This window comes from Octopus bimaculoides, chromosome 14, assembly GCF_046866305.1.
Source record: "Octopus bimaculoides isolate indiv1 chromosome 14, ASM4686630v1, whole genome shotgun sequence".
Classification (NCBI taxonomy): domain Eukaryota; kingdom Metazoa; phylum Mollusca; class Cephalopoda; order Octopoda; family Octopodidae; genus Octopus; species Octopus bimaculoides.
In genome coordinates this window covers 4870341-4895901 of record NC_142941.1, presented here as the reverse complement: position 1 = coordinate 4895901, position 25561 = coordinate 4870341, and the positions used below count along the sequence as shown (strand labels likewise).

At 39.0% G+C, this 25561-nt stretch overlaps 2 protein-coding genes across 5 annotated transcripts in view; one reads left to right on the top strand and one right to left on the bottom strand.

The window, feature by feature from the left end:
- On the bottom strand, nt 1–24445 carry LOC106870073 (uncharacterized). 4 transcript variants are annotated; one of them, XM_089363173.1, is made up of 2 exons: nt 21828–22028; nt 1–4267 (listed from the first exon to the last, which is right to left on the bottom strand). In XM_089363173.1, exon 2 carries the CDS (start codon nt 4145–4147, stop codon nt 1373–1375), a length of 2775 nt encoding a protein of 924 aa, XP_089219299.1. In that variant the 5' UTR covers nt 4148–4267; nt 21828–22028; the 3' UTR covers nt 1–1372. The 4 variants fall into 4 exon arrangements, 3 of the variants coding, with proteins under 3 accessions (XP_089219299.1, XP_014771530.3, XP_089219300.1); XM_014916044.3 differs by lacking the exon at nt 21828–22028 and adding an exon at nt 13052–13242; XM_089363174.1 differs by lacking the exon at nt 21828–22028 and adding an exon at nt 12131–12584.
- LOC106870061 (uncharacterized) overlaps nt 20919–25561 on the top strand; it is a 15239-nt gene continuing 10596 nt past the window's right edge. The window contains exon 1 of the mRNA XM_014916030.3: nt 20919–21160. The gene's annotated coding sequence lies outside the window, so the exon portion shown is untranslated. The remainder of the gene's footprint in view (nt 21161–25561) is intronic.

The following is a 25561-nucleotide window of genomic DNA, read 5'->3' as shown; positions in this document are numbered from 1 at the left end:
TTGATTGCTACACATTAATATTTATTTCTTTATTTATATAACACAGACTCACAAAGAATGCTGCATGATATAAATATTTAAAGATTCCCCTTATTTTGTCCCATTGCATCTCTGACCTTTTATTAACGTATTAAATAAAATGAATGAAATTTCACCTAGCCTTCAGCAATGACTTTTTCTGCAAATCAGCAAGCAGTGTTTGTTTTCAATCAAATCCGGTTCTTTAAAACTACAAACCTTTATGCAAGCAATGGCTGTATATACAGTGTACAAACTAGACCCAAGTGCAACATATTTCGTATGCACACTCTGATGGTCTACAATGGGAATATACAGCAATTGTGTATCAGCTGTCTTTTTTTTTGCATGAGTTAACCAAAGTCTTTATTGTCTAAACATGGGTTATCTGCCCTTGCAAGAGCCAGCAGTTTTTATTATTATTTTTTTTATTTTCCATTTTTGTTTTTACCCACCGTACGTGAAGTTGGCTCTTTTAAGGATGTGGATTGTTTAGCATCAGTTTCGGAACGTCTGGCCATAAGTCAATTATGAATGAAAATGTTTGGAAAAGTTTCTGGTGAGTTTGGCATCGGTCAAGCCATGATTAGTAAATGTTTTTGGTTTAGGAGAAAGTACAAGAGAAATAAAGAATTTTCCAAAGTAGATTCAACTAAGTCTATCCAATGACACCAAGACAAATTGGTACTGTATGACTCCTTGAAGATCAGGGGTTGGGGGAGAACAAGAAAGGGTAGAGAAAAGAAAATTGCCAAAAAAAAAAAAAGAGAAAATGATATGAAAAATATAAGAAAACTTTCTAGGATGGATGATTCAGCAAAATGCTCTCTACATTTTCCAAATGTTTTATGATGTGATTTGTGAAGATATAATAATAATAATAATAATAATAATAATAATGATAATAATAATAAAAATGATGATGATGATGATAATAATAATAATGATAATAATAATAACACACTGTGTCATTGTCTGTCCTGAAATATAATCTTAATTGGGTGTCTGTGTATATATATATATATATATATATATATACATATGTATATACATGACATATATGTATATACATATGTATATTCCATGACATACATGCATGTATGTACGTATGTATATATATATATACACACATACATTATATATATATGTGTGTGTGTGCATGTATATCTATATGTATATAAAATAATATTAATATATATATATATATCTATATATATATATATATATATATATATATATATGATGCGTGCACACATATGTAGCCATATATGTATACATGTATGTATTCACTGCAATACACAATATTTTAGTTATCATTTAACTAAAAGCTTTACAACAGTCTCCCTCTATCAGATCACAGTTGCCACAAATAAGTACTCATAGGAGGAAATTCTTCAACCGTTTTGTTGATGGAATTCGAAGAAGTCTTTGGAGGTTTACTGGCAGTCTTGTTGTGGGTCTTCTTGTGGCGATGTAGTGTGTCGCTCCTAGCAAAGTGTTTAGGGCACAAGTCACAGTGGAAGGCCTTCTCACCTGTATGGGTTCGTTTGTGCAGTCGTAGGTAGTGTCTCTGAGCGAATGCCTTCAAACACACTTCACACTGAAAGGGTTTCTCACCTGTATGAGTTCTGCGGTGCATCTGCAAAGAATTCCTCTGTGCAAATTGCTTGAAGCAGAAGTCACACTGAAACGGTTTCTCCCCAGTGTGGGTTCTTTTATGCAATTGCAGGTAGTGTTTGTGGGCAAAGTTCTTGAGGCAGACTTCACACTGGAATGGTTTCTCTCCTGTGTGTGTTCTCTTGTGTATCTGTAATGTGTTTCTCTGAGCAAACTGTTTGAAACAAATCTCACATTGGAACGGTTTCTCTCCGGTGTGAGATCTCTGGTGAATCTGAAGATAATGTCGCTGTGCAAACAGTTTCATACAAACATCACATTGGTAGCGTCGTTTCGGTCCGTGGGTCCTTTGATGAACTCTTAGTTTGCTACTTTGGGAAAATTGCTTGAGGCAAACTTCACATTTAAAGGGCTTTTCTCCTGTATGGGTTCTCCTGTGTATTTGAAGGGTTGTTTTGCGAGCAAATTTCTGGATACAGAAGTCACACTGGAATGGTTTCTCTCCCGTGTGGGTTCTCTTATGAATGGCCAGGTAGTATTTTTGAGTGAACTGTTTCAGACAGACATCACATTGGAACAGTTTCTCCCCAGTATGAATCCTCTTGTGGATCTCCAGGTGGTATTTCTGTACAAATTGTTTTAGACAGACTTCACACTGATTAGGCTGTTCCCCTGTATGAGTCCTGCGATGTATTCGCAGGTAGTAACGCTGTGCGAAATGTCTCAGACAAATATCACATTGGTACCGTTTCTTACTAATGTGCTGTTTCTGATGAATTTGCAACTTAATTCTTTGAGAGAATTTTTCAAGACAAACATTGCATTGATAAGGTGTCTCGCCTGTGTGTGTTCTACGGTGGATCTTCAAGGTATCTTTGCGGGCAAATTTCTGAATGCAGAAATCACACTGGAATGGTTTCTCGCCAGTGTGAGACCGTTTATGAATGGCCAAATAATAGCGCTGAGCAAACTGTTTCTGACATATGTCACAGTAATAAGATTTTTTCATAGAGACGTTATGTAGTTCTTCAAACCTGGGAATATCTGGCGGCATTCCTTGATAATTGCTCCCCATGTTTTTTTGCATCTGATACTGAGGTTGTGAGATGGGCTGAGATTGTGATGGATATTTCTGTGTATTAGTTGGTGCTCTTTGGTAACTTGGAGAAATATTCTGATGTTGGAATTTTCCATGATTCTGAATTTCATTTCTTTGAACGTTGACTGGCATCGACTGATAATGGTTTTCATTGCTTTTCATTGGTTGATCAATTTTATCCGTGTGATTCTTTTTGTGTCGCTGCATTACATCTTTGCGAGAGAACTGTTTGTTGCAGATGTCGCACTGGAACGGTTTCTCTCCAGTATGTTTCCTTCGGTGCATGTGCATCAAATATTCCTGAGCAAACTTCTTGCCGCAGTAATCGCAGAAGAGCTGTTTGAGGGATTGAGGATGTTGTTGCTGTTGTGGTTGCTGCTGTTGTTGTTGTTGCTGTTGTTGTGGTTGCTGTTGCTGCTGTTGATGTGGTTGATGTTGATGTTGTTTTACGGAGCTCTGCGAGAGTTTGTTCGGGCCATATTGTTTTTGAGACACATCACCATGGAATGATTTATCAATACTAGCAGTGGAGCTCTTTTGAGAAGAACTCTCCTTAGATGATTGTCCGCTCTCCAAGCTTGACTGCATTCTGTCAGTCGTCGGTAAGTAACACGGCTGAGAATACTGGCTGCTGTACATATTGTTACCAGGAAACACTGTCTGACCAATATAGGGCAGTGGCAGTCTCTGGCTCTCTATAGTTGACTCATGGGAGAACTGGCTCCCAGACAGGTCACTGTTGCTGTTGTTGTCTGGTTTGTCAACTGGTGATGCTATTCTCTCCTTCTCCAAGTTATGTCTGTGGGAAGAGATCTGTTTACTAGAGATGCTGTTGTGAATATTTTTCTCTGGGACATGTGACATCCTTGGAACTTCTTGGCAGCTACTTTGCAGGAATTGCTTCCCAGAAATTGATGAAGAATGGGTTGTTTTCTCGTGTGAGATTCTTTGGCTTGACTGCATGTTATGTTCATGAGAATAATGCTTGCCAGAGCTGCTGCTGCTATTTTGGCTGGACTTTTCAATACCATGTAGCATTCTTTGTGAATCAAGGGTGTGGTCATGTGGGAACTGCTTGCCTGAGCTGCTTGAATGGTGCATAGATTTTTCTGTTGCATGGGACATTCTCTGAGAACTGTGGGAATGTGATGACGACGACGACGAAGAGTGTCGATGGTGGAGGTGTTTGCCGGAAATACTGCAGTGATTGCCTTTATCTTGCATAGGAATCATTCGCTGAGTGTCGAGGCCATGGTCACTGCTGTGAGGAAAGTGTTTCCCAGCCGAAGAGAGTGTGTTGTGAATGGACTTGTCGGCAATGTGAGTCATCCTCGGAGCATGTAGGGTATGTGCCGGGTGAAATGGCATCCCGTACATGTCGTAATGGAACGGTACACTGGCAGACCGCTCCATTTTGGCCAACGAAGTTGGCTAGCTTGACAGCTGGCCTATGCTGAACTATAAAACAGTAGAAGTGGCAGTGGCAGTTAACACCTTAACAGAATGTCCAGGAACTTAACCACAAGCATGGACCTGAAATTTAAAAACAAATACATATAAACAAGTTATATTTGGAGCTTTTCTCTATCTACGGGAATCAGAAAATAATTTATTATAATATAGTTAAAAATATATTGTAATATAGCTATAAAAATATTATAGTTATAAAGGTTATTTTAATAATAAATACATTATAATACAATTATATGTATAATTGTTATAAATATGTCATAAGAGAATAATAAATTAGTTATAAATATATTGTAATAAAGCTACAAATAGGCTGCAGGAGAACTATAAATATACTATAATAATTGTAAATATATTATAAGGCAGCTATAAACAGGTTATAGGATAGTTGTAACTATGTTTATTTGTTGTTAACATTGAAAAGTTTTCAATGAAAAACATAAAATGTATAAATAGGTAAAATAAATAATAGACATCAAACAATAATAACATACAATAGGAACAATACACATCAAAGAATAAGAAACAGTAAAGGAAAGATTTGTGGAAGAATAAGAGCGTGGGGTAGGAAGAGGGTGGGAGGGAAAGAGTTGAGAGTAAGATCACAATGTGTTAATGCAATGTTGTATGGCAGTGGGACATGGAGGCTACATGTGGAGGATACGCCAAACGCAGAATGAGCGGGTGGGGGTAGAGAGGTGTTCATGCTTGGCTGGATGTATAATGATGGCTTGCATAAGTGAAGTGAGCAGAAAAAGAGTGTAAATCAGTGGTTCTCAACGAGGGTCCATAAGATTTTGTTGTTAAAATTTGCTTGCAATGAACTGGTGATGCTTGTGCAACACATGAACATGCAATAAGGATTTTTGTTTTGTTTCTTAACGATGAACAATAATGGCGGGGGGGGGGGGGGGGGCGTCCACTGAAGTAAAATAATAATCAAAGGAGTCCACAGGTTAAGAAAAATGGTTGAGAGGCACTGGACTGGAAAGGAAGCAACCATGTTGTAGAAGAAAGAAGATTATGACGGTTGGGGTATGTGGTGTAAATGAAGGTCAAGATTTGAGTGGAAAAGGGTCAAATGATCCAAATGGAAGGGGTTGGTGAGAGAAAGAAGAAAACTGAAAAGGACACAAGAAGTGATGATGGCTGATGACAGCGGTTTGATCTCATGAAGGGGATGACAAGGGGCTGTGAACAAGGGGCTGTGAACAGCAGGTTGTGAACAAGGGGTTGTGAACAAGGGGCTGTGAACAAGGGGATGACAAGGGGCTGTGAACAAGGGGATGACAAGGGGCTGTGAACGAGGGGATGACAAGAGGCTGTGAACGAGGGGGATGAGAAACTGTGATGGAGTGGACTGATCAGTGAATCTATACAAAGCATTGAAAGAAAAACAGACGTAAAACAATGGCAATGAATCCTTGTCAAAGGGCAATAAACATACAAAAACAACAAATAAACAGATACGAAGTAAGAGTAATGACAAATAATTGAATGTGTGCAGGTGTTTGGCTGGTTAAGAAGTCTGCTTCCCAATCACATGCTTTCAAGTTCAGTCCCACTGCATGAGACTTTGGACGAATGTCTTCTGTTACACCCTCAAGCCTACCAAAGCCTTGTGAATGGATTTGGTAGACAGAAACTGAAAGAAGCTTATGGTATGTATGTGTGTGTGTGTGTGTGTATCTATCTGTATATATATATATATATATATATATATAAGGCGCAGGAGTGGCTGTGTGGTAAGTAGCTTGCTTACGAACCACATGGTCCCGGGTTCAGTCCCACTGCGTGGCACCTTGGACAAGTGTCTTCTACTATAGCCTCGGGCCGACCAAAGCCTTGTAAGTGGATTTGGTAGAAGGAAACTGAAAGAAGCCCGTCGTATATATGTATATATATATATATATATATATATATCTATATATATATATATATATATGTATGTGTGTTTGTGTGTCTGTGTTTGTCCCCCCATCATCGCTTGACAACCGATGCTGGTGTGTTTATGTCCCTGTAACTTAGCGGTTCGGCAAAAAGAGACCGATAGAATAACTACTAGGCTTACAAAGAATAAGACCTAGGGTCGATTTGCTCGACTAAAGGCGGTGCTCCAGCATGGCCGCAATCAAATGACTGAAACAAGTAAAAGAGTAATTGTATAAAAAAATAATTAAAATATTTTGTGTATTGTGGTAGCATAACCAATTTATTGCAATTAAATTTCAACAAAATCTCATATGGACCCATAAGGGTCACATGGACTTGAGCTGAGAACCACTAATCTAGACTCACCCAAGTCACTGGTCTCTCTTCCAAATGTCACCCAATATTGTATCTATTCTTGTTGCCTCTCCAAATCCCTCTCACCACTATACCCAATTCTTTCTCCCCACACCCCTGAACATTAACCTTCCACCCATGTTTTTCCTACAACTGTCCAAGATAAACATGAACTATAACAATCCCACCATGGGCACAACTGAGTTCTCCTGTTCTGGTATCCCACCAAAGTGAATCCCACTTCTCATCCTTCTAAAAGTGAGCCTGTAAAATCTAACATCGTTCTCCTGTACTGCTGATATTATATGCCTCATAAATTTTTCCTGTTGTTACTGTTAGATATTGTTGTAATCAAGACTTAACCCAAGGCATGTCTTTTATTGACACATAGTATATCTAGGACTACATTAAATAATGTTACTGTTGTTGTTTAACCACAGGCCAGCCCAGATCCAGCAAACCTATGATCAAAGGTGTTTCAGTTATGCCCATCTTGTCTTCTTTTTTTGCAGTCATAGTGTATCAAGGACTACATTATTTTCATGTTATTATTGTTTAGCTCTAGCTCAACTCTGATCCAACATACATATATTCAAAAGTGTCCCAGCCATGACCATCCAATCGAAATTAAATATGTAGCAGCACTAAATTCTCTTGGTTGTCTTTGATGCATTACGTCTGAATAAAAGTGATAATGGTCAAAGCCGGAACATTTTTGATGCCAAGTGTGCTAAATCAAACTTGGACCCTGCGGTTAAATACCACCAGCAGAAACACAAACATAAAATAATGGGCAATCCTTCGGTATTGGTATATGACGTCACTCACCTACACAACTTACCCCCATGACATGAATAAAGACGTTAGGCTGAATGAAAGAGAGCTGAATGATGTCTCCTCAAGCTGACACTCTAAGAGACCAATACTGGATCGCCAAGAAAAAAGGCTGGATGGTCAGAGCTGGAATGCTTTAGTGACAGGACGGTTCGCTCCAGGGCCAACCAGGGGCTAAACAACTACTATCACCCCACCACCACCAATAATAATAATAATAATAATAATAATAATAATAATAATAATAATAATAGCAGCAGCAATGTTTCTAGACTCGTAAAGCATCCACATTGAAATGGTGGGGGAAATGAGATTAAATGATATCCATGCCTTTCTCCATCCAATGTCTTCTAAATTAATAGATTCCAAGCACAGTAATCATCTGTTGTTGCCAACATCGAAAGAGAAAGTACGTGCCTGGAGTTGGAATATATATAAAATAACAATTATATATATATAGCACGGTTTATGTTTAATAGTTTTCGTCCGTGATATTGAAACTTTAATGATACACATCTTGCACTACTGACAATAATATATTTATCTAATAGAATCAATATTCCAGCAATATATCTGTCTATCTCGATCTACTTAAATGTCTTTCGATCTCCAATTATCTATTTTAGATTTTAGATTTCTTTCGTCGCTGGTCTCATTCAATACATTTTATCTTCTCATTTCTTTTTTCTTACTTGCCATCTATATATCTATATTCCTAACTTCTCTCTCTCTCTCCACGCGCGCGCGCGCATACATACACGAATACATATACATGGACATTAATGTATATATATTTGTGTATACACATTTAATTTCTTTATCAACCTCTATCTTGTTTTTTTTTTGTATCTACTCTCTCACACACACACACTCTCTCTATAGCAGTGTTTATATATATATATATATATATATATATATATATATATATATATATATATATATATATATATACACTGCGATTCCTGGTTGTGTGGGTGTATATGTGCGTGTGTATACAAGGTCTTCAGGTTATTTATAGCTAAAGATTGCTACAGGTACACTGTATATAACACACACACACACATTTATGTATCAATGTTTTCTACCTACACACACAAGTATATACCATATGTGTGTGTGTATATATATATGTATATGTGTGTATGCGTGTGTTTATATAGCAAACCATCTCTGATGTAGTTAATTGGAGATATTTTACTCGGCAGATATGGGGAAATATCTAAAAGACGACGTGGATCTATTTAACTCCATTTTGAATTCCCTAACAGACGGGGCAGAAACACCCCAAATTGATAGGAAGGGAACGACATATCAACAGTCATTCTGACAATCTCAGTGACAATATTCTGTATTGAGAAATTTAGGGCTGAATGGAGGAGATGGATTAAGAAATGGTGGGGTGTATGTATGTGTGTATGTTGGGGGGGGGGAATGTGCGTGCGTGGCGCGCGGCTGTGCATATGTGTGTGTGTGTGTGTGAACGTGCGCGTGCGTATGCATCCGAGGGAATATTTATGTGCATGTGTGTGTCTGTTCGACTGTGTTTGTGTACGTGTATCATTGGGTAGAGGTGGGTTTAGTTCGTGACAAGAAAATAGCTGGATGGAAGTGAGGGGGAATATTAAGAGAAGAGAAAGGAGGAGAAAGAAGCTAGCTGGACAGATAGATAGATAGAAAGAGAGAGATAGATAGATAGATAGACAGATAGATAAATACAGATAGATAGATAGTGGTGGAGACAGACAGATATGTAAATGAAGATACAGACAAACGATTAACGTTTTCATTATCTTATCTTCAAAGATAGATAGATAGAATGAAAAAATTGGGGTGTTTCAAATAGTCGGGGTGGGGAATGGATAAATTGATCAAGAGACAGAGATAGGAATAAAGCTAACCAAGACAATTAGAGAGAGGGAGGAGGGAGATATAAACAGCTAATTATGTATGTGTATACACACACACACACACACACACACACACACACATATATATATATATATATATATATATATATATATATATACATATACATACGAGACGAGTGCAAACGAGGGGTGGAGAGAGAGAGAAGACTAATTAGATCTTTTATAATGTGATGTCTTTGAAATAACGATTTCTTAACAGTAATTGAAGTATTAAATATATGTATATAGGTTAAAGAATGTGCGTGTATGCGTGTGACATAGAGAGTGTCTTTATGAATGTGTGTGCGTGTGTATACGTCCAGTTGAGTCATTGTATTTTTGTTGATACAATATGTATGCGTTTGCGTGCATATGTATGTATGTATAAGCGCTTGGCATATAACGTGTTTGCGTAAATGTTTGTGTATATTGGACGGTTTCTACATATTAGAGGACTGTACATCTATATACGTCTCTGCACACACACATACGTAAGCAGCGATATATATATGTGAAGCGAGAGATCAATTAATTCATCAACTATTAATTAATTAAGCAATTAGTAAATCCTTCAAGTCAATCATGAGCCGCATAGTTCAAGATAAAAGCAGAGGTTGAGGTCAACTGAAGCATTCGAAATAAAGATAATTGAGAAGACTTAGCAAGACTTAATAACAGAATGGACTTCGGGTTTCGATTGGGAAACCTACGCATTTCAAAGGGAGATTCTATGCACCTGACTGAAAATTAGGAGATTCACAAACGAAATAACAACTGTTGAAAAAATATATTTATCAGCCAAATAAAAATTCTTCATCTAACCACCAGTATTTTAAGCGCAAAAGCTGGGCAAACTGAGTTTTCATAGCCAAAACTAACCGCAGTTACAGGTACCTCGTTCCTTTATATATATCGTGGGAATTTGACAACTTTTCTAATATGGCATATTTCTGCTGTTATTTGGTTAAAGGTAAATGTGTATATATCGTATGCCGATGTAGGTTTTGCATTTCTGTGTTAAATATCTACACACATTGTCGCATCACTGATAAAGCAACGGCAAGAGAAAATATTTCATGCTTCTTTTTCTTGTTCATATTTACGGTGAGGAACTGGGACAGACAGCTCCCATGGCCTGGTGACTGTTATTTAGCCCCGGGTTTGCCCTGGTCAAGCAGATCTATAATCAAAAGCATTAGAACAACGACTATCCCGTCTGATATATCAAAGGCTACAGTGTCCTGTGTATTCTTTATTTAAGACGGCAGGGTATACTTCGAAGGAGATGTGCTTTTCCAACATGTCAAGCAACAGCCTAAACGATGTACAGCTTAAAGGAAAATGAGGGCGGGAAGAATTCCAGTCTGGGAGCTACAGGTTTGGGGAAGGAGAAATCGGTGAATTGGTAGACTCGTTACAAAGTCGAACTGTCTTGTGTGTAGATGGGCATAGTTGAGTCATTGTGTATTTGAATAAAATGCATATGTAGGTCTTTATTTTCCGAGTTCAAATCCCGTCGAGATAAACTTCGCCTTTCATTCGTCCAGGGTCGAAACTAATACTGGTGTCTTCTGCGGTTGAGAACCTTGAACGAATTTTCTTAGAGTTGCTTGCACTTTAAGGGCGGGCAAGGGGACTTAAGACCCGACTGCTGCAGTATTCTTGTAGAGTGCAGCGACCCCGGGTGTAATTACTTTTCTATGACAATTGTGTCCGACACATTTCGGCATAAAAAAGGCGGAAACACTGAATGAAGTTCTTCGGTACAGGACTTGGGGGTAGGAAACACAATCATAATAACAATAGAAGAGCTGGGTGCATCAGGTATATTTGGGCGACAAGCGACAAGGAATTAAAATAACAAGAAAAATAAAATAAACTCGATATCTTCAAGAATAAACCAGCATTGTCATAACAAATAACTAGGCATCTCGCGAGCATTTATATTAATCATTTGTTATGTGTGTGTGTGTGTTTAATTCAATAATTACGAATGCAGTGTTTAACGTTAATTAATTTTAAGGAGTAAAGTCAATTAAAAGGTGCAAGCAGACCCCTACCCTTATCGAACTACAGTAAAACCTACTGGACTACTTAGCCAACGAGGAAGCCCTTGCGTGGTCGATCGTGCGACTGGAAATAGCAGCAAAACCTTCCTCAAATTACAGCCTTTTCCAGGCGGTTGATTGAAGTGTAAAAGGCATAGGGCTGACCAAATACTAAACAACTAATTCAACTTATTAAAAATACGAGTAAGATTTTTACGGACTCGAGTAGATTAAGTAATTAATAAATATTTCTCGTAACAAAATTTTAAAAAAAGAAATACATATATATATATATATGATTTACTGGAAATTTAAAATATGGACTATTCACAAATTAGACGACCCTTTAAGAGTTTTTTGGGGTTTTTTTTAGGACAAATTCGGTTAAGAAGAATTAGAAAGCAAGGGTACCTGCCAAGACGACACATTTTTAGAAGATGGGAGTATAGTAAATTGTATATGTAAGTGGTAGTTATTTTATTTAGTAGGGGACAACAAGGTAAAGTCGATTCTGTTGGTATTTGAAACGAGGGACGAAGCTGAATACTTATGGTAAGTATTAGCCTGGTGCTCTGGCGAACCCTGCATGCAATCACCCGTCACTAATCATTAGATAGTTATTGGTTTCTAACTTTTTACTAAACATACACAAATTTATAGTGGAAAAAAGATACACGAGATTTCGTGACATTCATTATTTCGGGGTTTGCATGTGGGAGAATATTTGAAAACTGAAACGAATGCATTATTTCCAACATGACATAGGCTGTGATGGTTCAAACTTAATGAACAAAAAGCTTCGACAAATAATCATCGACGGTTCGCGTACGAAGGCCAGCAACGGGTTTTACCAGAATCTTTGGACGGTCAGTTGACAGGTGCTTGTTTACATTGTGTGAGAGACAAACGGAATGAGAGAAGAGAAAGACAGGAAGAAAAGAGATACAATGACGAGACGACAGTGAAGGTGAGTTGTAGGGTTTCACGTCTTTCGCCGCCATCCCCAGCTTATTCACTTCACACTTTCCTCTTCCTCCTTAAATCCCCCCCACCTCACTCAGTCCCTTCAATCAAAAAAAAACACCTCACCCCTTCCTCCTATTGTTAACTCTATCTTTTATTTCACTTCGTCAGTCACGGCTTCATTTATCACGTCTTTTCCACCTCCTTCTTCCTGTCTGCCTTTTCTTTCCAATCAAATAGAGAGAACGATACAGATGCATTCGTCTTTCTCTTCTTCTCCTCCTCCCACCCTTTCTTTGTCTATATATCTGTCCTTTTTCACCCTCTCTATCTCTCTCTCTGCGTCAATCACCCCCCCCCCCCCCTCTTACTTCCTGTGTGCCCATCACATTTCTAATTTTTTTTTTTGCCTCCTTCTTTTCAAATCTGTCACTTCCTCTCTTCCATAATTATTCCTGTCCTCTCTAAACCAGTCAACACGTTCTCGCTCTTTCTCTTTCTCTCTCTACATGTCACCTCCTTTTTATTCATTCATTGCGCCTCTTCCTCCCTTCCCCTCTCTCTATCTATCAACCTTTCCCTCCTCTTTTCCTGTGACTCTTCCCCCTTCCTTTCCCTCCCTCCCTTCTCTGCCTGTGCCTGACACCCCCTTCCTCCCTCTCTTCTACTACTGTCTTCCTCTCACTCCCCATCCGACACACACAGATCACCTCCAACCAAAATGTCTTCACAGAAACCAACCACACACATACACATATGCACACATAAACTACATGGCCAAAAGCTAAGAACACTTCTAAAACGCTTACCTTTCCGATGGCCTCTTTTGATCACTTCAATATTGGCAATTTTTTAAATAGACGTGACCAGAGCTCAGCCAGACTCACAGACAGACAAACGGTGTCAGTGCAAATTGTGTACCCCAGCAGTGCAATAGATTTAACTTTGCTTACTCTTTCACCACACACATCCACACACACCTACATATACATAGACATAGGTAAATATACGTATATGTCTATGGAGAGGAAGATATATACATACATATGCATACGTAATACCATAACCTCCCCCCCTACGTACTCTTCTCACTGGCAATATGATTGTCTCCCTTGAACGTTGAAACTAATCAAACATTTAATTAAATATAAAATACCCACGTGTCACGAACAATTCGACCGTCATCAAATATTGTCACTATTATTAATATATTTCTATTCTTTAAAATTTATATTTTGTGTTATCAATGCTTAGTGTCCATTTGCGAGCCGTATGTCCAGACCCTTAATGCCGACCAAGCCGGGTTTCAAGATGGCATCTATTATCTCCCCTGACATGTATACTTTTTACAACCTCAGATCAACCTACGTCACACACGCACACACTCACACACATCCACATACATTTGCGCAATCACACACACACATATCCATTTACACACATTTGCGCATTCACATACATTTGTATACGCAAGCAACACATACACAGATTTGTATGCACTAGCAACACACACACACACACACACACCTATTCAAACGCACACATGCGCACGCACATTTTTATAGCCACACACATACACATATACATACATCTACCTACATCAGACCAAATGCACATACGCACACATATTTAAATTAGCACACGCTAATTAGACACATACACACACATAACCGCGTATACTTATTACACATCACATTAGACATATACATACACGCATAAATACACACATGCGCACAATAATTCTACTGCATATACGCACACATATTTAAAAGTACGCTCATACAACTGTACACACACACACACACACACGCACATACCTATCTACGAACAGCTGTCAAATACACCCATGAACAAATACGGGTATGCATACATACATACATACATACATGCATTCATATCCACACACACACGGTTATTCACGTGCATCTAATACATAGCTAAACGAACATTTGCATTCACACACATATACGCGCACGCACGCACATACGCTCGCGCGCGCATCTGCGCCGACAGAAACAGCGAAAGACGGAACTTCTTGCGTTGTTGCTCAGTTTGTTAGAAATAGCGACCTAAACGGAGACAGTAGATTATCTTAGATGCCCTTGTATTTAAATGTGTGAGACAGTCACGGCTGAAATGGCTTTGATAATAACTTTGCTGGATCAAGGTCGATAGAGGGCTAAAGAACAAAAATAACGCATATGCATGTAAGTGTGTGTGTGTGTGTGTGTGTGTTGGGCCCCACGGAGGCAATGACCGAGACCTTTGAAATTATGTCGTGCTTGAGAAGAAGACCCATGAAAACGAGCAAAATCGCAGTCGTGGCAGATACCGGTGTCACGCAAATGGCACACGTGCCGGTGACACATAAAGTCACCCATTACACTCTCGGAGTGGTTGGTGTTAGGAAGATCATCGATCTGTCGAAACCCTGCCAAATCAGACTGGGGTCTGGTGCAGCCTTCCAGCTGGCCAGCCCTGGTCAAGCCGTCCAACCCATGCCAGCATGGACAACGGACGTTAAATGACAATGATGATATATATATGTATACATCATGGTCCTGAAATGGTAGAAAACTGGAGTATTCCTGAGGCTGTCTTGAATTGGAGTCTCACAGAAGATTGAAATTTTTCAGGTGTAGGAAATCCAGGTATGAGACCAGTAAATCCAACATGTGGGTCTAGCGAAGATTAAAATATTATCCAAATAAGATAATGAGAGAGTTTAGCACATCTTTAATGGTCAGTTATAATTGTTTCAGTATCACTCTGTTTTTAACACCATTCCATACAAAAGTTCTATCTAAGAAGTTGCATCTTTGCAACTTTAAACATTAGAACTTCATTAGACTTGCATCAAAAGATGTGCTCTTATTTGGCCTTATTCTATGTCTTTGGGCAGCATGTATTTTTTTTTACATATGGTTCATTTTAAGGCCTACTAACAGCTATGGGTGTCCAGCTCTGTGAGGTTGGTCAGCAGCTGATTTGTGGTTTTGGCACTGAGTACAATGTTATCTGTGAATAGGGTGTGTATTAGCTCACTGCTGATGTTCATGCTACCTGTCCCCTGCTGGCAATTTCTTGACACACAGTGAAGAGCTTTGGAGAGATAATATCTCCTTGCTTGACACCTTTCCCAATTGGAACTCTTACTGGTGGTGATAGCAGAGATATATCTGTGGTGAATCCAGGGTTCACATCCCTGAGCAGTTTGGTGCATTGCTCCTCAATACCTTGCATTCCCAGTGATTTCAGCACAATATTCATCTTGACACTGATGAAGGCCTTCACATAGTCAAAAGAAGTGATGCATGGAGGCAACTTGTATTCAGTCACTCTACAACACACACACACACACATCCTCATCATCATCATCATTCAATGTCTGCCTTCCGTGCTGGCATGGGTTGGACGGTTTCACAGCAGCCAATGAGGCAAGAAATCTTGAAATAAAACTGAATAATGCCATACACACATACATACACACACACACACATACATATATACATACATACACACATACATGTCCATACATATATACACACATACATGACCATACATACAACACATTCAGCTTTATAATTGTGACAGGGGTGGGAGGTGGAGTGAGCAATTGAGCAGATAGTGGTGGAGGGGGGAGTGGGTCTGAAAGGGACAGAGTAAAAAGAAAGGAATTAATATCAAGTGTTAGTAAGAAAGGGAGGGACTGAGCGGTAATGGTGAGGGGGCCCAGGGCCATCCCTTATTATAAGGGTGAGGATAGGTGGAAGGTGTGAGGGAAAGGGAATATGAAAGAGAAATAGATGAGGGTGATGAGGAGTTGGAGAGAATTTTGAAGGAAAGCAGAGTGAGGGAGTTATGGGGGGGGGTAGGTCAGAGAGGGTGTTGAGGAGGGGGAGAGGCCATAGAGAAAGAATGGTGAGAGAGAAAGAGAGGTAAAGTGGGAGGAGTGATGGAAGTATGCAGTGAGGGAAAGCGGGGGGTGGGTAGGGAGGCTGGAGAGTATCACAGAGGTGGTGGGAGGGGGGGTGAGCAGAGTTTGAATGTAGAGAAAGCATCAGAGAGAATGATGAGAGAAAGTGGTAGGAGAAAGCAGAGGGAGGATGTAGTAAGAAAGGCTGAAAGAGAGAGAGAGAGAAATGCTGAAAAGCATTGTAGAGGTAGAGGGGAGAGGAGAGGGCGAATGGAGTGAGGTAAGGAGAGGATGGAGGGAGGAGGATACCATAGAGGTGGGGAGGAGCTGAAGAGGAAAATATCTTGCATGGAGAGGTTGAGGAGGAGGAAAGAGAGAGAGAGAGAGAAAAAGAGAAAGAGATAGAGAGAGAAAGTAGAGGATGAAGTATCTTGTGTGGGAAGGCTGAGGGGAGAGATCACTGGAGGAGGAGCAGTGAGGGGGAGGGGGTGAATGCAACAAGAGCATCTCAGCCACCAACTCACGCATCACAGGCATCCTTTCTGCAATTCTTGCTCAATAGAATCAGTTTTCACCTTTACGGTATGTCATGTCATTACCAATTGTCACAGTCACTTGTCAATCTCTTTTGCAAGGTTCGGCATCTTTAGATCAGTTTTCACCAACTCTGTTCTTTGTCTTTCTAGGTTTCCTTGTTCCACTGTGTTTTCTCAGCACTTTTCTATGCCATCTACACAAATGTAGTCTTGTCTCTTGCAGATAACGTCTGATTCTTCAGAAACAGTTTTTCTCACAGCTCATTCGCACTATATTGTTTATGCATACTGACATGATTGATCCAGCAAGGCATACTCACCTGGCTTCCGTACTGGTGGCATGTATAAAGCACCATCCGAACGTGGCCGATGCCAGTGCCTCTTGACTGGCTCTCGTACTGGTGGCACGTAAAATGCACTATCCGAATGTGATCGATGCCAAGGCCACCGGATTGGCTCCTGTGCCAGTGGCATGTAAAAAGCACCCACTACACTCTCGGGGTTTTCTAACTGGCTCCTGTGCTGGTGGCACGTAAAAAGCACCCAGTACACTCTTGGAGTGGTTGGCATTAGGGAGGGCATCCAGCTGTAGAAACCTTACCAAATGAGATTGAAACCCGATGCAGCTCCCCAGCTTACCAGTTTTCGGTCAAACTGTCCAACCCATGCCAGCATGGAAAGGGACGTTAAATGATGATGATGATGATGATATATATGTGGATGGATGGATGGATGGATGGACTGGCGGACAAACAGACTGATGGATGGATGGATGGACGGACAGACAATCAGACAGACAGATAGATAGATAAATAGACACAGGTTTAGTGATGCAAACAGGAAAAACAGAACTCAAAACATAAGTGTATATATATATATATATATATATATATATATATATACATATATTGATATTGATATTTAGTAGAACCAACAGAGTGACTCAAAGCCCGGAAGTTTCAAGTGTTAGCACTCCTCAAAAAGTTTGATAAGTGTTAATATATGAGTCTTGACCCTTGAGTCACTCTGTTGCTTCTACTTAATATTGATAAAAAAAATCTACACAGACAGATAGAGAGACAGACTGACATAGACAGATTTATAGATATATAAACAGATGGATTTATTTACTAATCTACAAAGAAATCCAAATCCAAATATATATACTTTACACACACACAGGGAGATGGAAAGGGAAAAGAAAAAAAGAGCAATAAATATAGATAAATACATAGCTAGTCTGTATATTGATAGACAGACGTATATATCTCCATAAATTGTTAGTCAGACAGACTTAGATGAAGATAAGTTACTTTCCAATAACTATTTCATATTTGCTTCAGTTTTGCTTAGCAAGTTTAGATGGAAAGGGTTCAGTTTTACAAGAAACTCCAGATATCATTTTGTACCAACACTGATTAATGGAAACACATCTTTTCTTCACTATTCTCTCGTTTATTCATGTCTTCATTTTCATCAAAACTGTTCAACCACCATCTTTTGTTATCACTAAATATTCCATTAAGAAATACAGACCTTTAGCCATTCACATTAAAAATGATACCTGTCTCGAATTTCATCAAACATTATTATCCGTTTCATATAAAGAGCAAAAAATTTTTACTGTTGTTGACCTTGTTGCAACATAAATGTCAAGTTCCAGTTTAATGGCTGAATGTTAGATGAATGGTGATGATATTTAACTTTAAAAGGATGGCAAGCTGGCAGAATCGTTAGAGATACTTAGTGGTATTTCATCTGACTTTACGTTCCGAGTTCAAATTCCGCCAAGGTCGATTAAATAAGTACCAGTTACGCACTGGGGTCAATGTAATCGACTTAATATCTTTGTTTGTCCTTGATTGTCCCCTCTATGTTTTGCCCCCCCCCCCCCCACCCTGTGGGCAATAAAGAAATAAATATTTGAGTTCAAATTCCGCCGAGGTTGACTTTGCCTTTCATCCTTTCAGGATCAGTTAAATAAGTACCAGTTACGCACTGGGGTCGATCTAATCGACTTAATCCCTTTCTCTGTCCTTGTTTGTCCCCTATGGGCAATAAAGAAATAAACATTTGAGTAGCATCACATCCCTTTAATGATAAATAGTATCTGGATCCCTTAAAATGCTCCAAATCTTAATGGATTCACTATCACTAAGGATCTCCCATGGTAGACACACATTCTTAACATAGCTAAAGCCACATCCTCAAAATTAGGCTCTCTCTTCAGGGCCCAGAAAACACCTCAACTCCCACCACTTCCTGACCCTCTACATGGCTCATGTGAAACCCAACAATGGCTTACTACTTCCATATCTGAGATGATGGCAGTGGTGGTATTGCTGTACACATTGATATCTTAAACACCTTTCAGAGAAAGACTTGTGATCGACTGAAATGCTCTGGCCTTTGTCCCTCAAACGTGCTGTCTCTTCTCACTACCTTTTTTATTACTGAAACTACAATGACTTCTGTTCCTTTACAACTAGTTGGTCTTGTGCCTTTCTATTGTCTATCCTCTACCAGCCTCCACACTAACCAATAACCATCCATTCTGTCTTCTGGAATTTTGTCCCAGGTCTTTTCTGCTACTGTTTAAACCCTTAACTGCAGTAATCAGATTTATTCACTTAAAACGTCACCACCTTCCCTGATGACGAGTCAACAAAGGAACTGCTAAATAAACTAGCTAAATATTTCTCAAATTACAATCTATCATCTTTAAAAAAAGGTTGGAACATTTTGGTTCCTATAATCCCTAATATGAAAAAAAAAATTTTTTAAATGATGCGATAGTCATGGTTTGAATGCCTTTGATAATGTTTGCTCGTTCAGAGTTGACCTGGGGATAAACTACAACGGGACATTGAAAGCACCCACGTATGATCATTCGACCTGCTAGAAATAGTTGTCAAACCCTTTAAATCGACCCTGACTGAATTACAAGAAGAAGAGGTACATTGGATAATATACAACTAAATAGCCCCCACCCCCACCCGAAAAAAAAACGTGATGGTCATGGTTGGTTGGAATACTTTTGACCATAAGTCTGCCCAATCAGGACTCATCTTGGGGTCAAGCAACACCACTTCCATCAGAACAACAATAATATTGACAATTCTTCCCTTTTGTGACAACCGAAATGTAGAGTTATAAGGAGAATGGCAGGAAAAGATGGTAAAAACGCGGGCTATTTTTGGAGGGGTGGGGTAGTGAATCAAGTGACCAGCTTCAACGGGGAATCGAAACCGTGTTGGCGATTTGGTAATTTTCAGGTTTTGACAGCTGGAAATTGAGAAACGAATATTGGCGGCACTACGGTGATAATGGTAAGGTTTATCAGTGTAGATAACAACACGAACCACCAACAGAACATTTACGTGGTAGATCGAACCGCTAGAAACAACAGCTAACTCTCCCTTAAATCACGTTATCATCTTAAAAAAGGAAGGACATATAGGATAAGGTAATAAGGTAACACTAAATATGCAATGCCCGACAGGACAGTCACGGTTGGATTTAACTTCGATCATACATAAATCTGCTTCGCCGGGGATTGACATGAGGTTAAATAACAACAGCACTACAAGTTAGCTTTGGTTCAGTTTTATTTCCTATAATGAACGAAAAAGAGACGATGTATTTATAAGAAAATAAGACATCATCGCAAAAAGACCAGTTTCATGGAATCAATAACCGTCTTTGACTTTGCTTCCAGTCTGACTTGACAGCAAATGTGACCTAATTTCTCTTCAGTTTTACCACGTAATATCCGCGTACTGGAAAAATAAAAATATCTAATTTAAAATTAAAGCAATCAATCAGAAATTGCGATAATAAAATAAAATAATTTAAATTAAGAGAAACACAAAAATAAACTTCATAGCTTGTTTATAAGTCCTTCGACTTTTATAATTTCCTAAAAAATAAAACCCATTTAAAATTTAATTACACACACACACATATATATATATGTATATATATATGTATGTGTGTATGTGTCTGTATTTGTATGTTTCATGTGTGTATATATATTTATATATATATGTGTGTGTGTATTTATATATATATATATATATATATATATATATATATATATATATGTCAGTGTGTATTTATATATATACATGTATTATATATATTTATATTTGTGTATAATATAAAATAATATATATGTGTGTGTGTGTGTGTGTGTGATCGTGTGTGTATGTATATAATGTAGGTAGCAGTTTACAATATCAAAAAAGTAGTGCGAGTCTATCGAGATTTAGTGCGGTCTTAACATTAAAAATGGCCACCCAACGTTAAAAGTGTAAAAATTCTCAAGACACACATAAAACAAACAAACAAGAGAAAACAAAAGACAATCCAAACAAAAATAGAAGACTTTCGGAAGAACAACAACCGAGCATTCGATGTAATTAAGAGACGGGAACTGAATACAAATACTGATTGATGTCCATGAAGTAAGTGTAAACTATGTCTTATCAAATACACCACATATGTCGTCCCCTCCCCATTGCTGTGGATTTCTCTTCTTCTGGTGAGTTATATATATACATATATATATATATATATGTATATATAAATTGTCTGGGTCTCTAGCAACATGGTTAAATATCTTGGTACGTTTTATGTTTCTTTCTCCATGTTATTTGTTACTTTTTCTAATGATTGTGTGTGTGTATATATATATATATATATATATATAGTTTTCATTGAACTCTCATATATACGTTTAAATGTATTTGTGTATATAATATATATATATATATATATATATATATATAACCGTTTTCCTAATTCACAAGTTTATCATACAGGAATATATATATATATATATACTGTGTTCTATAAAAATGCTCATAATATACCTTACGTATATATATATATATATATATACAAATTTAGAAATAATATTTTGTATTGTCTAGATTATTGTGCTTGTATATGAATGAATAGATAAATAACTGTACATAAATTTGTGTGTGTGTATATATATATATATGTATGTAGAAAGTATTGCAAATAAGTAAATGGAATGTTTCCATGAAAACACGCACACATATCCAGATACACACTCGTAGGCATACTACGAGGTGAGTGTTTTCAAAAGAAACATTATATACATACATGCAGACACACTGTGAATATGTAATCTCGTCCGTTGTTTATTGTGTCTTGTATATTTTTGGACTAATTCTGACAGATGTGGTTGTCATTAATTTCTGTTTGGGTCGGATTGTGCAACTCTCTGTCTAGGAACACACGCCAAAATGTATGGGAGAGCCTCGCTGGCCAGCTTTTATGGAGGGTTGTAGTGTCAGCAGAGGCAGGGGTAACTGAAGGGGAGAGAGAGAGAGAGAGAGAGAAAGAGAAAGAGAAGTAGTAGAAGAAACAAGTAACACACCTTCCGTACATAAACTAACCAGGAAGAAGCCTCTACGTGGTCCCGATACCTGCTTGAAAAGGCAGCTAAATCTGTTTCAAATAACTAACACACTGCCTTGTTTATAAAAGGAGAGACATACTGGAGGAAGTAGTCCTTGACATCCAAAAAAAGGACGTGGTGGTCACGACTGGAATACTCCAAATCATATGTCTGCTCAAATCAGGTCTATGCAAGTGTTAATCTGAAAGGTACCGCGTAGAACTCGACCTCCTGCAAATAGAAGCCGAGTTTCCTGCAGATCACTCGCCCTACCGTCTTAAAAAATAGGACACACCGGGTAATGCAATCCAAGATGTATCTGAATACGAAATTTCTTTGATTGTCATCGATCCCTTGGCGGTACTGCACAAGTGACTTACCTCTGCTTGAGGTCGAATTCACTTTTCATTCTTACGAGGTTGATGAAATAAAGTACCAGTTGAGCACTGGGGGGGGGGGGGGGTAATGTAATCAACTATCCCCCTCCCCCAAATTTCAGGCCTACAAAAAGAATCGTTGTTGTTGAACTTTATGTTCTGATTTCAAATCACTCTTGGGTCAACTTGCCTTTTATCCCTCTGGGGTCAATAAAATGAAGTAGCAGTCAAGTGCTGAGATCGATTGCTGGCCTTGTGCCTCTAAATTATTATTATTATTATTATTATTATTATTATTGAAGGCAGCGAGCTGGCAGAATCATTAGCATGCCGGGCAAAATGCTTGGCCTTGTTTCGGCTGTCACTAAATTCTGAGTTCAAATTCCACCGAGGTTGACTTTGCCTTTCATCCTTTCAGTAACACTTAGTTACAACAATCAGGTAAAGTCAAGGCACACACACACACACACACACACACACACACATTTATACACAGACAGTAGAGCTTGGTGGATTCCTCTGGCTTGCCAGCTTCTGTCAAACCACTCAACCGACCCATGCCAGCATGAAAAACAGATGTTAAATGGTGGTGGTGGTGGTGGTGATGATATACAATAGGCTTCTTTCACTTCAGTTTCCATCTACCAAATCCACTCCTAAGTTTTGGTTGACCTTGGGTTGTAGCAGAGAACATTTGTCACCCAATGGGACTGAACCTGTCAACTGCACGACCACATCCACATCCACCATTAATATATACAACAAGAGAAGAATCTGTAATGATTCTTAAACTACAACAACAATATCAGAGATTTCTATTATGGAAACAATATTCTGATTATTTCAGGGTGGCGAGCTGGCAGAAACGTTAGCACGCCAGGCGAAACACTTAGCAGTATGTTCTGAGTTCAAATTTCACCGAGGTCAACTTTGCCGTTCATCCTTTCAGTACTGGGGTTGCTTCATCTAATCAACTGGTCCCCTCCCCAAAATTTTGGGCCTTGTGCCTGGAGTAGAAAAGAAACGAATATTCTGATGATTTCAGTTGTACTATTGGTTGCTCTCCCAAAATGTTTGTTCATTTGACCTTTAGCATTTAACCTGGTCATATCTGGTCCAGTTGTTGTTGTTCTTTTCTGTTGAAACCAGCCAGATCTGACCTCTCCCACCTACCCCATAATGTCATTCTAAAAATAACCACTCACATCGTTAATGTCTCCAAGCTACAAGATAATACATGTATTTACCGTGCTAGCAGTGGTTGGACAGGGAGGTATTTGAGGCAGGATTTCATGGCTGGATGCTCTTCCTGTTGCCAACCCTTACCTGTTCTACAAATAAGAGATTTTATTATTCCACAGCCCTTTAAAAGCAGACAGTAATTGGTCATTATGTCAACAAGGAATAATGTATAGTGCCACACCCTAACAGTTGAGGGAACCCGTGGAAGAGGTAGACCCAGGAAGACCTGGGCTGAGGTGGTGAGGCAAGACCTTCGTACATTGGGCCTCACCGAGGCAATGACTACTGACCGAGACCTTTGGAAATGTGCTGTGCGTGAGAAGACCCGGCAAGCCAAGTAAGATCGTTGCCAGTGCCCCTGGACTGGTTCTTGTGCGGGTGGCACATGAGATGCACCATTTTGAGCGTGGCCATTGCCAGTACCGCCTGACTGGCTCCCTTAGGATTTTCGAGCGAGATCGTTGCCAGTGCCCCTGGACTGGCTTGTGCGGGTGGCACATAAAAGACACCATTTCGAGCGTGGCCGTTTTCGTGCGGGTGACACGTAAAAGCACCCACTACACTCTCTGAGTGGTTGGCGTTAGGAAGGGCATCCAGCTGTAGAAACTCTGCCAAATTAGACTGGAGCCTGGTGTTGCCATCCGGTTTCACCAGTCCTCAGTCAAATTGTCCAACCCATGCTAGCATGGAAAGCGGACGTTAAACGATGATGATGATCACTGTTTCACTCCAAGATAGACATTTTATTTTTTCATAGACACACACACACACATTATACATCCATAACTAGCACTACATTGGTTACTATGACGAGTGCTCCAGTCAATATGATCAACAGAACACCTGCTTGTGAAATAAACGTGCATGTGGCTGAGCACTCCACAGACACATGAACCCTTAACATAGTTCTCAGGGAGATTCAGCGTGACACAGAATGTGACAAGGTTGGCACTTTGAATTACATGTGCAGCTCATTTTTTTTTTTTTGTTGAAACTGGCCAGGTCCAGCTTCTTGCATCTCCCCTGCGTTGTCATTTCTAAACATAAACAGTCACATCATTGACATCTCAAAACTATGAGATAAATCACAATTGATTCAAAGCAATGTGAATAGATAAGCATTACATTTAACTGAATAATCTGAATGCTAAGTGGTTAAAACAGGAAGTTTGTATTTGTATTGTAGAAACAGGTCAGTCTCTGTTGGGTTGGTATCAAAAGGCCTAGCGTTATTTTATTCTTTTGAAATATTTACTAAGTCAATTACTTGTCGGATTTGTTTCCAATTCTGTTGTAAAATTCTATTGACATTTGTTTTAGAAGCAATACGAGTCTTTAGGCCTCATTTTAAAACTTATTATAAACATTCAGGCATGCTATTGTTCTATTTCATTCAAGTCAAAAAGTGATGAGCTGGCAGAATTGTCTGCTCAGATTGTTAGGCAAATTGCTTAGCGACAGTTCTTCTGCTTTCGTGCTCTGAGTTCAAATGAGGCTGAGACCAGCGTTGCCTTTCATCCTTTTGCAGTCGTTAAAAAAAAAGGACCAGTTGAGCACTGGGGGCAGGGTTTGATGTAATTCACTTAACCCTTCCCCCTCAAAATTGCTGGCCTCGTGTCAAAATTAGAAAGGAAATTTCATATCTTTTGTCTTTTGCTTATTTCAGTCATTAGCCTGTGGCCATGCTGGGGCACCATCTTGAAAGAGTTTAGTCGAACGAATCGATTCCAGTACTTTTTTTTCCCTAAAGCTTGGTACTTATTCTGTCGATCCCTTTTGCCAAACTGCTAAGTTATGGGTATGTAAACACTGGTTGT